Source organism: Barbus barbus (assembly GCF_936440315.1).
Source record: "Barbus barbus genome assembly, chromosome: 7".
Classification (NCBI taxonomy): Eukaryota; Metazoa; Chordata; class Actinopteri; order Cypriniformes; family Cyprinidae; genus Barbus; species Barbus barbus.
This window is the reverse complement of record NC_136735.1, coordinates 19,588,476-19,605,605: the sequence shown is the minus strand read 5'-3', so window position 1 is coordinate 19,605,605 and position 17,130 is coordinate 19,588,476. Positions and strand designations below refer to the sequence as shown.

General features: G+C 36.2%; 1 protein-coding gene across 1 annotated transcript in view; it reads left to right on the top strand.

Moving 5' to 3' along the window:
* LOC306872817 (vacuolar protein sorting-associated protein 8 homolog) overlaps positions 1-17,130 on the top strand; it is a 121,916-nt gene that overhangs the window by 33,933 nt on the left and 70,853 nt on the right. Inside the window, exons 21-28 of the mRNA XM_079421673.1 lie at positions 9,261-9,483; positions 9,568-9,657; positions 12,051-12,102; positions 12,949-12,991; positions 13,072-13,144; positions 15,312-15,431; positions 15,566-15,637; positions 16,658-16,777. Coding sequence (XP_079277799.1) covers positions 9,261-9,483; positions 9,568-9,657; positions 12,051-12,102; positions 12,949-12,991; positions 13,072-13,144; positions 15,312-15,431; positions 15,566-15,637; positions 16,658-16,777 — 793 coding nt within the window. The remainder of the gene's footprint in view (positions 1-9,260; positions 9,484-9,567; positions 9,658-12,050; positions 12,103-12,948; positions 12,992-13,071; positions 13,145-15,311; positions 15,432-15,565; positions 15,638-16,657; positions 16,778-17,130) is intronic.

The window sequence follows — 17,130 nt, the reverse complement described above, 5'->3', positions numbered from 1 at the left end:
ATGGCCATCTCTTTGACAGTCAGTCTTGATTATTTGCAACAAATTTGACAGTCTCCTTCTTGAATTGGAATTATCAATAAGTGTTTATTTTCTCAGTGTTGCACGCTGTTTAGTGAAAGAGGCTCGCTGGTTAGGAGGCAGGAATCCGATTTATGGCGTTGTCCTGTTACAGCTTTGAGGCCTCTCTGCATTCCAGCTCCTCAGGTTTCAGTGTTCTGATGCATCTTAAAATTGTCTGATTCAGTCTCTGATATCCTACACCTTTTATATTAAAAAAAGTATTTTATCTTAAAAATTCTATGACAAACTGTTATTTATATTCTAGACGAGCAGAAGATGAAATCTTTCTCCTCATATTCTGGGAGCATTATTTTCTATCCTTGCGACAAGCCAATTTCCTGCATGTGTAATTTTGTTTCTTGTTGTATTATCAGTGCCAGTAAAGGTCAGCAGCTGCCTTTATCAGACCTGCCTCACACTTTCAACCTCCACTCTTCTCTGCCTCTCCTCTCTTGTTATCATCATACACTCCTGTCATTTCTTGTTATTATGTTGTACATGACTAGACACTCCAGTGTAATTCATCTGAAAACATTTAAGCAAATATAACAGTAAGCTATAAGTTGGTGTTATCCATCAGGTGAAGAAAACTACTGTATAGAAGTAAATGAAATGGCCTTATCGATTATTGTTATTATTAAAATAGACTTAAAAATAGGATGTCCGTTTAATGTTGTGGATCTTTTATGAAGATTGTTAATGTAACTAAATGTAAATAATTTTGAGACTTGTTACCCATATTCTTTGTTTCCAGATACACTTTGATTTATTAATTTATATGCATTTATTTACAATCTGAATTTAAATTTTTTATTTTTTTTTAAATGTTAGGAAAATGTACTGATATTATTGAACTTAGTACTGAGAAATGCACTATACTTGGTGCTTATAAGTATTTGAAACAAAATGTTTGTACATTTTTTTCCCCCTCCTAAAATACAGACTGAATATAAAGATTATGGGACAGATTTACTATCAGCTTGCGCCAGCGCAAACCCACATTTGGAATTAAAAAGCTACCTTTTACTAAAGACGCAGTGGGAAATTAGTGCTGAAAAGGCATGGACGGTTATTTTTGTGGCTCACCTTATTGAGTATGCATTTGTAGGAGTTTCCCTTTCGATTGGTAAATTTATGGGAGAAGAGTATTAAAATTAATCACACAACATGATTTACTAAGATTTACGCAGTTTTTTGTGATATTATTTAACACCCAGAAAAGCATGTCTTAAAGCAGGCAATAATTTGCGCTGATCTTGGTAGATTATGCTGGTCATTATGGAAATTAGATGTTGCGTCTGTGTTTTTTTATTGTGCGCACCCAAAGAACTTTCCCATCTGCGCTTTTATGGAATTGCGCTTTAATGCTAATTTGCCATTTTTAGTAAATCTAGCCCTATATTTCTGAGTTGGTACATGTGTTTTTAAACTGTTTCTAATGATTTCTCATTTTTACTGTCTTGGACATCATTATTGTCATTGATGCACACACAAAGGGAAAGGTTATGCAAGGAAATGTCTCATTTATGTGCATGTTGGATGGGTTCTGCTTTTGTCCTCATATACACCGTTGACTCATGTTTGAGCTAGAGATGAGATTAATGGTGCTGTGTCTCTAGATGTGAGACGTACTGACAGCTGTGACGCTTTGTGTCAGTGGTTACAGTGAGTAGGTGCATTCACTGATGTTGTCGTGTTTAAAAAGCCCTGCTGTTCACAGAATGCCAGAGTCTCTCATCATAATTCTGTGAATGTGTGTCTGTGTGTGTTGACATTGATGTGTGTATGTATTTTGGGGCTCTCAAACACCCATGCCCTTCAGGGAAATGTGTTCTGTCATACTGGGACAAACTATGATCCTCTTGAGCAAAACACCATCTCTCTGGGTGGATCTAAAGTAGTTCAGTACAGGGTTCCCACTGCCATAGCACATAGTTTTTTTCTTTGTAAAATTTGAAATGGTCAAAAACACTTAAAAATACCATAATGATTATGCTTCTATGTAGATACTTAAATTTTTTTTCCCTAACTTTTAAAATCCCTGTGTAAGGCATATTGTATTTTTAAACAATACTGCGTCCATTTATACTTGTTTTAAATAAACTGAAAAAATCATCATGTCAATAACATTTACAGACAACATTTTACCTAAATATATTTTATTTAATGTCTGAATTGTAAATTGCTATAAAAAATCATTAAGAGGTATGGATAAAGCTAATATGATATATTCTATTCTATTCTATTATATTCTATTATATTATATTATCCACTACCATCACATGATGATTCCTCGGTCAGATTCAGAACTGATGTCTAGGTCTTTCTGCCAAAACAATGCACACACGCTATAAATTATTTACACTAAATCAAGTTCTGTTTTAGGACATTTAAGGCTAACCGAGGTACAAAGCAAAAAGAATAGTTCACACAGTTCTAGTGCTCATATTTACATTAAACATCTGCCTATATTATGCTAATATGTGAAAAAAAAGCTTAAAAGCCAGATGTTTTCAACACAGGTGTGGTTTGCTATCAGTTCAGATTGACTGCATTAGCTAAGCTAATTGGTTCATTAGTTGTTAAGTAGTTATTAGCATGTTTCATAATGCTACTGAACTCTTGAGCAGCTACGATGAATAAACGAATGAAATTACACTATAACTGTCATTGTACTGTATGTTTCACAGCTACGTTTTAATGCCCAACTGAGTGAAAGGTCTCCCACTGTTTGGTGGATCAAGACCCTTACTATAATGTCAAATTCTTGTTCACAATATACTGATTAACAAATGGATTCAAAGACTAAACTCTCATCCCACCTTTCTCTCGTCCTCTCCCTCTCCTTGGTTCTCTGTTCTCTCTCTTCTTTTTTATTTGATGCACATTATTTGACATTCGCTCTTTTGGGCTCTTTCTTTTTTCTCTGTGAAAGAAATAGGGAGAGGAACAGAATGAGATGAATATTAATGCTGAATGGCTTTGATGTCCACAATGCTAAACCATCCTGTTTTTCACGAACCAGCAAAAAACACCCCCAAAAAAGAGACAAACCAAGGCTTAAGTGTAATCTAAAAAGCCATTTTCTGTCATTTTAATATAATAGGTAGTTTATGTGGTAATTGGGAATAATAGCATTTGGGCTGTTTTCTCTTTTATTACCTCGGTGTAAATGGATGGGCCAAGTGTCTGTTCACTCTATAGGCATCAGTAGCCATGTTTCAGAACACAGAATTTAATTTATACCTAAAATTCTGAAATAGTTTGTTTACATGTGAATCACATGTACCTATCCTGTAAAATATGGGATCAGTCCATATTTAAAGATAAATGATGTTGTATTATTTCAAAACAGAACAATTTGTCCTGTGTTGAATGTTTTTTTTCGTAATGATGAGAATGGAAAGTGTTAGGAAGTGGGAATTGTATGTCTTATTTTACCTCATTGAACATGGCTATCCTAGTTCTGAACAAAAGTTCTGTGCGTGCAAAGAGCAACATCTAGTGTCTGCGTTACCATAGCTACAGTACAAGAAGCTGTCAGAGCACTTGTCAGAAAATTGATTGAGCGTGGCTTTACAATCTGTAATTGTGAATTGTTTCCTATTTTGACATCTAAAAATAAGTCAGAAAGCTATTGTTTTACTTTTCTGCCATCTAGTTTCTCAGAACACTTTGTATGTCTATTTGTGCTAAGGACAAAGATTTATATTATTATATTATTTATATTATATTATTTATAATATTGTGATTAAATTAAGCCAAAGCTAAATTTTTCAGTACTTTTTAGGGGGAAGTCGTGGCCTAATGGTTAGAGATTCGGACTCATAATCCAAAGGTTGTGGGTTCGAGTCTCGGGCCGGCAGGGATTGTAGGTAGGTAGGTAGGTAGGTAGGTAGGTAGGTAGGTGGGTGGGGAGGGAGGGGGGGTGGGGGTGAATGTCCAGCGCTGTCTCCACCCTCAATACCACGACTGAGGTGTTTGGTCATCTCAGATCATTTAAGGGTTGGATCCAGACTGAAGCTTCTGTAATTCCTAGTTACTACGGGATGTTGATCCCGTGGCAGAAACAGAGAAACAAATAGAGACATAATTAGCGTAGCTGCTGTTCCATCGAAGCAAAAACGATTTGTTCAACCCAAACTAAAGAATAATAATAATGTACATTTGATCAGATATAACTGCAGTACAAGATTATAAGATGCATTATGTGAATGCTTGGCTAAAGAGATGTGTCTTTAATCTAGATTTAAACAGATAGAGTGTATCTGAACCCCGAATGTTATCAGGAAGGCTATTCCAGAGTTTGGGAGCCAAATGTGAAAAAGCTCTACCTCCTTTAGTGGACTTTGCTATCCTAGGTACTACCAAAAGTCCAGAGTTTTGCGACCTTAGGGAGCGGGTTGGATTGTAGCGTGGTAGAAGACGAGTTAGGTACGCAGGAGCTAAACCATTTAGGGTCTTATAGGCAAGTAATAATATTTTGTAAATGATACGGACTTAATAGGTAGCCAGTGCAGAGACTGTAAAATTGGGGTAATATGATCATATTTTCTTGACCTGGTAAGAACTCTAGCCGCTGCATTTTGGACTATCTGTAGCTTGTTTATTGAAGATGCAGGACAACCAGCTAGCAGTGCATTACAATAGTCCAGTCTAGAGGTCATGAATGCATGAACTAGCTATTCTGCATCAGAAACAAACAGGTAGCATGTTTCAAAGCTTGGCAATGTTTCTAAGATGGAAGAATGCTGTTTTTGTAACATGGGAAATATGATTTTTAAAGGACAGAAAATAATAGCTTTAAAATATACAGCCATCACAGAAAAAAAAATTAAACATATTTCAATTTATTTTAAAATAGAAAACCATTATTTGAAATTGAAATAATGTTATATATCACAATTTTTTTATGTATTTTTGATCAAATAAATGCAGCCTTGATGAGCATAAGAGACTTCTTTAAAAAACATTGAAAACCTTCCTGTTCCTCAACTTTTGTGTGTACGTACACACACACACACAGAAATCATTCTGATTAGCTGATTTGCTGATCAAGAAACATTTATTATTATCTATTATATATATTTCATATATCTCTATACGAAGAACTCCTATGCAAAAGCCTTTAAGTCCCATCTGAAATTTTCTTTTAAAATTAGCATTTTTCTAATGCTAACGGACTAAAAAATGTACTCGACTGTTTTAAATATTGATGATAAGAATAATAATAATAGATGTTTCTTGAACAGCAAATCAGCATATTAGAATGATTTCTGAAGGCTCATGTGACAGTGGAGACTGGAGTAATGATGCTGAAAATTCAGCTTTGAAATCACAGGAATAAATTACATTTTAAAATATATTCAAATAGAAAACAGTTATTTTAAATAGTAAAAATATAACAATTTTACATTCTCATATGTATACACACACACACACATACATACTGTACATGCATACATTACATGTAAAGTAAAAAAAAAAATGAAAGTAATTTTTTTGTAACATTTCATAAAGTGAAACTTTCATATATTCTAGATTCATTACATGTAAAGTAAACCATTTCAAAAGTTTTTTGTTTTAATTTTGATGATTAGAGCTTACAGCTCATGAAAGTCAAACATCCAGTATCTTAAAATATTAGAATATTTACATTTGAGTTTCACTAAATGACCATCCCTACAGTATAAGTTCCGGGTATCTCTTGTTCTTTGAAACCACAATAATGGGGAACACTGCTGACTTGGCAATGGTCCAGAAGACAATCATTGACACCCTCCACAAAGAGGGTAAGACACAGGAGGCCATTACTGAAAGGCTGTTCACAGAGTGCTGTATCAAAGCATATTAAATGCAAAGTTGACTGGAAGGAAGAAATTGGGTAGGAAAATGTGCACAAGCAACAGGGATGACCACAAGCTTGAGACTTGCTCTTGAGTCAGTCCATCAAGAGTCACCACACTCGGACGTCTTCAGGAAAAGGGCTACCAAGCCACTTCTGAGACAGAAACAACGTCAGCAGTATCTTACCTGGGCTAAGAAGAAAAATAACTGGACTGTTGCTCAGTGGTCCAAAGTCCTCTTTTCAGATAAAATAAATTTTGCATTTCATTTGGAAATCAAGGTCTGGAGTCTGGAGGAAGACTGGAGAGGCACAGAATCAAAGCTGCTTGAAGTCCAGTGTGAAGTTTCCACAGTCAGTGATGATTTGTGGTGCCGTGACGTCTGCTGGTGTTGGTCCATTGTGTGTTATCAAGCCCAATGTCAATGCAGCCGTCTACCAGGAGATTTTGGAGCACTTTATGCTTCCATCTCCTGATGCAAGCGATATAGAGATGCTGATTTCCTTTTCCAGCAGGAATTTAGCACCTGCCCACAGTGCCAAAACCACTTCCAAGTGGTTTGCTGACCATGATATTACTGTGCTTGATTGGCCAGCCAACATGCCTGACCTGAACCCCATATGGAATCTATGGGATATTTTCAAGAGAAAGATGAGAAACCGTCGATCCAACAATACAGACGAGCTGAAGGCTCAATAGTGCCTCAGCAGTGCCACACCTGACTGATGCTGCATTTGTGCTAAAGGAGCCCCGACCAAGTATCGAGTGCATAAATGAGCATACTTTTCAATAACTTGAACTTTTCGGTTTTGCAAATCCTTTTTTTGATTGATCTTGGGAAATATTCTAATATCTTGAGTTACTTGATTTTTAACTTTCATTAGCTGTAAGCTCTAATCATCAAAATTAAAACAAAAAACTTTTGAAATGTTTTACTTTACATGCAATGAATCTAGAATATATGAAAGCTTCACTTTTTAAATTAGTTACAAAAAAAAAGAACTTTCATGATATTCTAATATTTTTAAGATGCACCTGCATATATTCATAGCCTTTGTACTCAAGCTTTACAGTCCCACTGCCTAGAGTTGCTATCATGCTGTCTCCACAGAGACTTTAATCCCTGTCGTCACTTCCTGTTTTCTGGTAGAGTTCTGTTCCTCTCTTACACTTCAGGTGCTTGTGACACTGTCGCATCAGTAATTGATAAGCTCTTATCACAGTAGGTTTGTTTTTAAATGCACGTCCAGTTAATCAGCGGTGATGTTTTTTGCTTGGTATTTGCTTGAATCTTTTTTTTTTTTTTAAATGCTGTTTATACAGACTTTGAATTTTAGTGTTGTGCGATATTTGCTGTTTTTGAATCAGATATTAATTGTTAAATTTAATAATTCAGTGATATACAGATGGAGAATACTATGAGATTGTATATGTCAGTTTTCAGATCTGTCACTAATGCATTATAATGAAGGATGTGTATAGTTTGTATGTGCTTTTTCGGTGTTTGCACTTTGATCAGGGAGCTCGCCTAGAGCATGTGACAGACCTCTGCACTAGAGAGACTAGCTGTCCATGTGCTTCATGCATAACACTTGACTTGACTAAAATGATCTATATAAACAGATAATTTGTGGTTGATTTTTGAAAGTGGAATTTCTGCTGACATTTGTAGACTGAAGGTGGACGAAACCCTTATATGATTTTCACATTTTTTTTGCATTTAAAATGTTTAGGTCATGTGCCTTTTTTGTGTTTTGTATTTAATGGGCTTGTCCAAATACCCACACTTGCAGTCTTTGCACTTAACCACTTGTCTACTTACATTATGTATTTCCTGTGTGGCCCAAGAGTTCAAGTGGGCATGAAGACCACAAGTGTGTGTAGAATTTTTCATTGCCCGATGGGACACACTTGTTTACAAGTGTGTTTACAGAGCTTTATTTTGATTTTCAAAACTTTACATTTTAAAAATAAACTTCAGTTTAATAAACAATTTAATTTGTAGTGCATCTAATGAAGTGATAAAAAGCAGTTGGACATGTACAAAACACACATACTCATTTGTATTCCAATAAAATGTGCAACACTTTGTTTTATTACTATTATTTATTATTATTAATATTTAACTTGCACTGAGGTCTTGGCAATCATTATACAGAAAATGCATTAAGGGTACTGCACGTTGGTGTTTTTAAGACCTGGGACAGTTTTACACACTTACTTCCTGTTGTGTGCACATGCTCTCAAGTGGCCAAGACCGCAAGTGTGAGTATTCGGACAGACCCATTGTTTTTACATAGAATGCAAAAATATCCACCCACTATCTCATTGGCCTTGGTTATGGAAGTAAAGAGTTTTAAGACATGAACCAAATTAATGAGCTCAGCGAATCACAGTACTACATACTTTAATTCCAAGCAAAAATCTTTGAAAATCTGAGGAAAAAAAGACAAGACTGCACAATTATTCAATTCAATCTTTTGTAAGTGAATGAACTAATGATACCACTGTGAAAAATTGATGGACAATATAAAATATATTCTCCAAATTATTAATTACTATTAAATTAAAGTGCTCATGAATTCATAAAATGATAAAATAGTTGAACACAATTTCAAATGTATAGAAGTATATAAGTTAGGGCTGCAACAACTAATCAATAAAAATTGGTAATGAAAATATTTGACAATGAATAAAACATATGGACAGAAAAGCTCTTGAAAAAATGCAGAGAACACACAGTGAGCTGCTGTGGGAAAAGTACATGACCTAAACTGTCCTGAACATGAGAATGCTTTATATTAAGAGCTTATAACAAACTTCTAAGCATATGGTTTACGGTCAGCTGATTTAATAGATGTGTGTTTTTCAAGTATTTAAGACATGTTTCCCAGCACATGACCAACATTTTTATAGTTCTATCCTTATCTGTAAAAGTTAGGAAGTAATGCGAATGACGGAGTGCTACAGGAGCATTTGTATGAGAGCAGTATCTCTAAAGGAACTACTGTAATAGGGTATAAAAATGTCTAAGCACAGGAGCAATAAACAAGACTTGGTTAAAAATAACTTATTTGAAACACTACAGGTGTGGTCAAGTCAGTGAAACTTTTTGAAGGCAAAAACAAAACAATAAACCATGTAGTGGGCAACCAAGCAGCTTTTTGTTGGTCGGTACAATAGGTTTCAATCTAACAAATCAATCCAAAAGAACCCAATGCAAAATATACATAGGAAAAATGTTCACACTAAATTCCTTATTCATGTGGGTTCATATTGAAATGACTGGATTTGATGGGCAATGTTAAATGTGATAACCCATCTCATTTTTAAAACAATCTCTCTTCTGCTCAGGGACCTACTGTTTAACCAGATCTACCCTCGGCTAGTGGAGAACTCAGTGGCCAGGGGTGTGTTTCTGGAGAGTCTGGAGCCTTACATTCTGAGCGAGAGGATTGGTTGTCTGACTGCACCCGTCATGAGAGACCTCCTCAGCTACTTCCAGGAGAACGGCATGATGGATAGTGTGGAGGGATGCCTGGTCCATATGGACATCACCAATCTGGACATACAGCAGGTGTGTGTGAGTAAACGCTTCATAGCAGCAGCTCTTCATCATCTGTATTGCTTAAATCAGCATATGTCTACTGGATGTTTGTAGGTGGTGCAGATGTGCTGGGATAACCAGCTTTATGATGCCATGATCTACGTCTTCAACAGTGGCATGAACGACTACATCAGCCCCATGGAGGTATGATAGTGTGCTCGATCAATGTTTGTGTTAAGATTTTAAAACCCTAAACTTGCTTCATACACTTTGTGAATGGTTACAGAGATGATCTGGGCATCATGCATTGAACGACTGAAGATCACACAATACCAGACTTTTCCAGTCATTCTGATCTTAACAGACTCATAGAAACTTGCTAGAAGATGCATAATGAGAAAAAACGAGCCAAGCACATTCAGATCTGGTCTTGGTGGGTAGACGTGTTCGGTCTGGCCTGTACAGACTACAGCATGAATTGGAAGTGAGTGACTTTAGGCCTATTAAAGGGATAGTTCACCTAAAATTTAAATGTTGTCATCATTTACTCACCCTGGACCACCAACTGTTTTATTGGTATTTCTTTCCATACTATGGAAGTCAGTGGGGACCAAGAACTGAACAATTCTTCAAAATATCTTCTTTTGTGTTCAACATAAGAAAGAATCTTATACAGGTTTGGTACGACATGAGGCTGAGTAAATGATGACAAAATATTAATTTTTGAAAAATAAAATATTACTATTCTTTTAAATCTGTTCACCTGAGAGTGAAATCATCATTGCATCATTTACTCACTATAATGTCGTTCCAAACCCTGAGAGCATTCTGCCCTTCCATTAAATGAAATCTGTCCATCCTGTAAAGCGATCGTGTCTCTTCAGTTGACTTCATTAGATTCATATGGATTTCTTTTACTATCTCTTCTTGAACTTTCCGAAAATAAGAAATTCTAGGAAATTACAAAATCACCAAATGTTTTGGTGGAAGGAGCTTTTAACCCTCTGGTGTTGTTCGGTCATTTTAGGCTGGAAGAAAAATAATTTTTAAAAATTGCTACTTCATTGGAATGGTACGAAACTCGGTTACTTTTATGGCAGTCACTGTGTGACCACAAAAAAAATTGTGGACTTGATTCGAAAAAGCTAAATGGTCGTAAAACACTTAAGAAATGAATGGGAAACATGCAAAAATATGAAAATACTGAGAATTGTTTTTGTGTACAATCTACAAATCATTCATGATGCAGAAAAAGAGTGCACAGCAATAAAAGGGTGACGCTCTAAAATATCAAGAGTGCAAAATAGACACACTCCGCCCACCCCCCCACAGACACACATATATGAACTAGTGTGATTGTAACACAAAGCATATTTCTGCAAATACATGAAATTTAATCAATAATTCGGCCAAAAATGCAGTCAAAACACAGACACCAAGGAAGGGGTTACACACTAAAACATCAAGAGTACAAAACAGACACACACACTCACTTACACGCACTCACACACACACACACACACACACACAAAACACACTATTATACACGCACAAATGAACTGATGTGGCTGTAACAATATGGCAAAATTGAAACCAAGCCATTTAAAACCAAAATTTAAAAAAAAAAATTAATCTAAACCTTTGCAAAATGTTGTCTTTGAGAATGTCTAAATATATATCCAGATTCACAACTTCATAAAAATAAGTCTTTATGCCTAAAAACAACTAGAGAATTTATAAGCCTTTTATATAGAGCTATATAGGAATCTAGTGGCTAAACCATGGAATTGCAGATGTTTTTCTTTTTTTACTATTTTAATTTTTCATTCATGCACTGATGGTATAATTGCCACACAAAACCGAAACCACTCAATTGAACCTGGTAAGCCTTTGGGGACGCATCAAGGGTGTGTGTGCACATTTTTGATCCACACGTGTGTTTTTCCCATAAAGTGTGGGGTTTTTTTTGTGTGTGTTTCTCACTATTAAGCTAGAAAAAAGATGAAAGCCTTGTTGTCAGGGGAATCTTCTGAACCCCAGATGAAAGGCGACTGAGAAAGGGATTCATTTGTTTCATGGCCAAAATGTCACACACATACACACTGACCAAACACAACAGCACTTTGCTCTAGTGTGTGTTGTGCTGGATTATGTGACCATGTCTTGCAGGTGCTGCTGTGAGTCTGGAGGGAGAGTAGACTACAGTGTTGGATATAGTACATCTTTAGCACAATATGAGAAACTCTCTCAACATGCTGTATATTTATGTACGTTTGCTGAAAATAAAAATGAGATTGTCTTAAGAGTTCAAAGTCAAGATGAAATAAAAAGAGAGCATATTTACTGTCTTTTTCTGGTTGTATCATGAACAATCTTCCAGAGGAAAAAATATATATTTCAAATTGTGATGAATTGCTGTCTCTGAAGTGACTTTCCTTAAAAGCTTACGTTAATTTATTTGCTGGTTGTTAGAAAATAGCTAAGCCAAGATGAAGTGTTAAAATTATGTATTATTTTAAATTAGTTCTGTTACTAATGTTCATGTTCACTTGTAGCAAATAATAAAAATGAACTGCTTCTGTTTCCTGGTTTTTCAGAAACTCTTTCAGGCGATTGGTCCTCCTCTTCGTGAAGGAAAGCCTCTCACAGGTAGAAAAGAGAACCAGCAAATCTAAAAACACACCCCACATACATCAACATACTCTGCTAAACTAGAGGAGCTGGCAAAAGCTATCCCAGAAAATGTCAGTTTTTTATTGTGCATTAAAAATTGTGTAATGAGAAGCTTTAAGGGCTCCCTGCGGTTTTCCTTCAAAATAAAAGTTCAGTGGTTTAACATTTGAAAATGAAGAAATTTAGACAGCTTTAATTATTAGTATTACGATTTTACAGTTGTAATGTAAAATAACAATTATTATAATAATTTTCGTGAATACTCATGCTTGGCTATTTTATAGTGAAATTGTAGTAACATTTCTTACTTAGTATAGTTTGCATTTGCAATATATAGCTATATTCATATACATTCACAAACTTTTGACCAAATTATGCTCTACAGACACAGCAAACCTGGATTATTTTAAAATTGCTTTTTAAATCACAATCACAATTTTTATATTAAAAAAAATCGTAACCTGAATTTTTAACCAAAATGTGCTAGAAATCCTAGCCGATGAATGATTTTTTTGGGGGATTTACCCAATAACTCTAATTCCTTTTACACATTTTCTGACTTCACATGTTGCACAAGAGGTACTTAGCAAAGAATGAAAAGAAAATAATGCCAGCCAACCCTAGTTTCACGTACTATGGTCAAAATGTACATAACCTGCTTAATAACACTGTGATTTAATAAATAATTAATAGATAACAGCATTTTAAATACCACTGATTTTTGACTGCTGAAGTAGAATGGCTTTCATTTCTTAAATCTGGTCAGCTAATGCTAAACTAGAGTTCACACAATCACATTTTCCCATTCGTTTCCTTCCTCAGATGAGCATGTTGTGATGGGAAATAAACTGCTGGTGTACATTAGGTGAGGTGACTTTCTGCATAAGTACTGAACTCCGACATAGTTGTGTGCCATTACACACCTGTTTCCTTCTCCTCTGCCAGCTGTTGTTTGGTAGGACGGGCCTATCCGTTAGGTGACATTCCTGAAGATCTGGTCCCTCAGGTGAAAAACCAGGTAAGTAGTCTGATTAAACCCAGATGGCAGAGAACGTGTATTGTTTGGTTATCAGTCACTCATGTTCCATACAGATCAACGCTGTAACACTCATGTCTGTTTTGTTTGTATGTGTCTGTATGAGTCACGCCACTCTTTCTCCCTCAGTTATATACAGCACAAGTGTATGTGTTTAGTATTCTCTGCAGTTTTTCTTTGTTGCCCATTCAAAGTGTTCAAGTGATTCGTTCTGGGATGGACAACCTCCAGAGGAACTTAAATACGGACATGGATCACACACACAACCTAAAGCTACTCTTACACACACACACACACACACACATTGAGTGCTGTCACACCCTATAGGTTTGAGTGAAAAGCATGACAGACAGGTTTGTTTACTCCAGTGATGTGTAGAGATGATCTGTGCTGAAACAAGACAGAACGTTCTCAGATAAATCAAGGAGAGTGTGGAAGAATCCAGGTTTAGGTTTTATGATGGGCTGGAGAATAGCCACTGAAAGAAAAAATACATCAAAAAACAGGAAATGTACTGGTGGTTTTCTGCCAGGACATTCTCTATTGAGTCTACAGTCATTTACCCTGAAGCAGAGTTTAACTGACAGGCAGTCTGACTGAACATAACACAGAATCTGCCATTTTGTCCGACAAACAAACCAGACCGAAGAGTAGATCAACGTCGGTGGACTTGAACTTGACTTGAACAAAATACTTTCTGATGTACACTCATGTTTATCTTCTAGCTAGTAAAGCGTAAGAGATGATCGGTTTATGAGCCGCTTGAACAGAGGCTCTACAGTGATCTGTTACAAGCCACAAAATGGTATTTATTGTGTGAATTTCTTTAAAAAAATGACATGCTCAATGGTGCTCCAGAAGGAAAAAGCATGCATTGAGAGCCAGGGGTTGAACACTTTTGAACAGAATGGAGATGTGTACATTTTTTCTTATTTTGCATAAATATAATATTTTTTCATTTAGTACTGCCCTTCAGAGGCTACAGAAGATACTTACATGTTTCCCATAAGACAAAATAAGTTACATTTACCCTGATCTTCAACTTCAAAATGTTTTCACCCTCTGGCTCTTAATGCATGGTTTTTCCTTCTGGAGCATCAGTGAGGGTTTGAACCTTTTATAATAGTTGCATATGAGTCCCTCAGTTGTCCTCAGTGTGAAAAGATGGATCTCAAAATCATACAGTCATTGTTGGAAAGGGTTCAAATACACAAAAATGCAGCCCATCTTAAAACCTAAACCTGGATTCTTCCACAATCCCCTTGTATGATCCCTTATTTGCTCAAATAATTAACATTTTGCAGACTCTGAAAGGTGGATGTAAACTTTTAACCTCAACTGTACATTAAAATATTTTACATTAATTAAAAAAAAAACAGTACTGAAAAAAATATGTACATATGCACACATATGCATGCTTGTGTATGTATTTATATGCGTTTATAAATATATTTATTTTTAGCAGTGTGTAATGCATGTTTTACAGCAGGGAGTAAATTGTATCATCAAGTGGCGTATCATCTTTTGGGCCCTAAGGGGTCATGTTCAAAGGGACGTGTGCACAGAGAGACTCCTGTTCCTCTTTGATCCTTCATTGCAATGACTCACATCCATACATTCTCATGTAGTCTCACACACACACAATGTCACATCTGCACGTCCAAATTCTTCCTTAAATAAAACCACCTCACTGCTGTAAAACAACATTGGCGTTGCCAAGATGAGCACCTCCAAAAGATGCCCAATTACCTCTTTTTTTTGTGTGTGTGAATGGGAGATAATGGCTAATCTTTTGGTCTGTGCTTCTCTCTCTCTCTCTCTCTCTCTCTCTCTCTCTCTCTCTCTCTCTCTCTCTCTCTCTCTCTCTCTCTCTCTCTCTCTCTCTCTCACACACACACACTAGCAGGAAAGTGTACCACCTGGTCACCATGGCAACTAGTCAGCACTGTACTGTACTCCGATGATATTGGGCCAATATTACAATGGCTTTTTACTTGAATACTATATATAAAAGTTAATCAATTATTAGTGTTTTAAAAGAATAACATTATGTAAGTGTTCAATGACAGCAAAGGTAATCTTAAATAAGAAAAAAATCTTTGAAAAGCAATTCTGTGCAATTTATATTGTATTTCTGAATGCGTTCCAGGTGTTTGAGTTTCTCATTCGTCTGCACTCGGTGGAGGCTGCACAGGAAGAGGAAGTGTATCCATACATTCGAACTCTTCTGCACTTCGACACTCGAGAGTTCCTCAACGTCCTGGCACTGGTGTGCATCAGCTAATCCATAAATCAATATGTATTACTAAAATCATCAGTGCTCTACTAATGTGTTATACGTGTAGAGCGTAGTTCATCTGCCATTTAATCAGATCTCAGTATTAATATCTCCTTGCCTCACAGACATTTGAGGACTTCAAGAATGACAAACAGGCTCTGGAGTACCAGCAAAGGATTGTGGACATTTTACTGAAGGTGACAGAAACATATTTCTCACTGTCTTTTGCCTACAAATCTCATACACATACGCACACACATACATACATACGAATGCTCACGCAGCTTTCCCTCCATCTGTGTAAAAAGCATTTGTATCTGAAATGATTCTTCACTCTTGTCATTGGAATGCAAATCATGTGACTGGGATAATTTTATCTGCTGGAGAACCGGCTCAGTCCTGCTGTCTTCCTCCCCCTCCTCATCACAGCTCATTCAAGAGCCTTCAGCAACTCAAATCAACATCCGCACACTCTCCCTTTCTCTCCATCTGTGATCATTTGCTCATTCATAAAAAACACTACCTTGGCCCCCATGGTCTCCCACATAACACCGAATATCCAGCAGAACTAAAATGCTTATCATTCAGAAAGTTAAACACGTTTTACCATATTTGAATCCATTCCATAGAATTCAACAATCACAAATGTAGAAAATGCAAAAAAAAAAAAAAACTTTTAGAAGTTCTGCTTAGATTAATTTTCCATAAAGTTCCAAAATCTATGTAAAATGTATGTATATATATAAGTAGTAGTTGTAAGTATCGAGTGTGCACAATGAACATTATCAATAAGTCAATAATTAGAACCTGCACTACAACTTTAGAAACTCAAATATTCACTGCAGATGTTACTGAACGGCCTTAAAATCGAATATTGCTCCACTTATCATAATCTCAATCCTTTAGTAAAATCATACAAAATCTACATAGCATTCGTTGGACAAGCCTGTCAGTCAGATCTCCCTCTGTGCATCAATTCCAATGCCAGAGGCACTTTTAAACACAAAGTAAATGTGATTTTTGCCATTTCCATTCAAATTTACTTAGGTACTTGAGCACAAATAATTACAAAGAAATGGCAAGTAACTCATTCAATTAAATTTGACCTTTTGAATTAGAGCGACTGAAATGGTATTTTCTTGTAAAACACACTCCAATAATCTTTATATGTATATGTACAGACACTAACAAATTCCCCGTGTGTGCGTTCTTTTCAGGTTATGGTGGACAATTCTGACTTCACCCCGTCTCAGGTCGGCTGTCTTTTCACCTTCCTGGCACGACAACTTGCCAAACCTGATAATACCCTCTTTGTTAACCGGAAGCTGTTTGACCAGGTGACCTGACAGTCTGCTTCTTTCACAGTCTGTTTGTCAGTCCTTCACCTTTTCCATTTGCACTATGCTGTCATTTTTTTCATCTGAGCTGTAATGGTTAAAGCAAGAGAATATTTCTAAGGTGTTAGTGCTGGTAAAGACAATTAGCAGCTTCTGTAAAAATAGCTCTCCCGCATTAGAAGCGTTATGCTTGTCTTTCTGCATGTTAAATAGTTCAGGATTTTGCACCCTGCGTTGGGGCCTGTTCTTAATTAGATTGCATCAAATTAAAACCTGACTGGAAGCTTTTGGTCTACCGACAGGGAAGCTGACAGTTGTGATTTTAGATTTATTCTGCCTTTCCTATTTGAAAA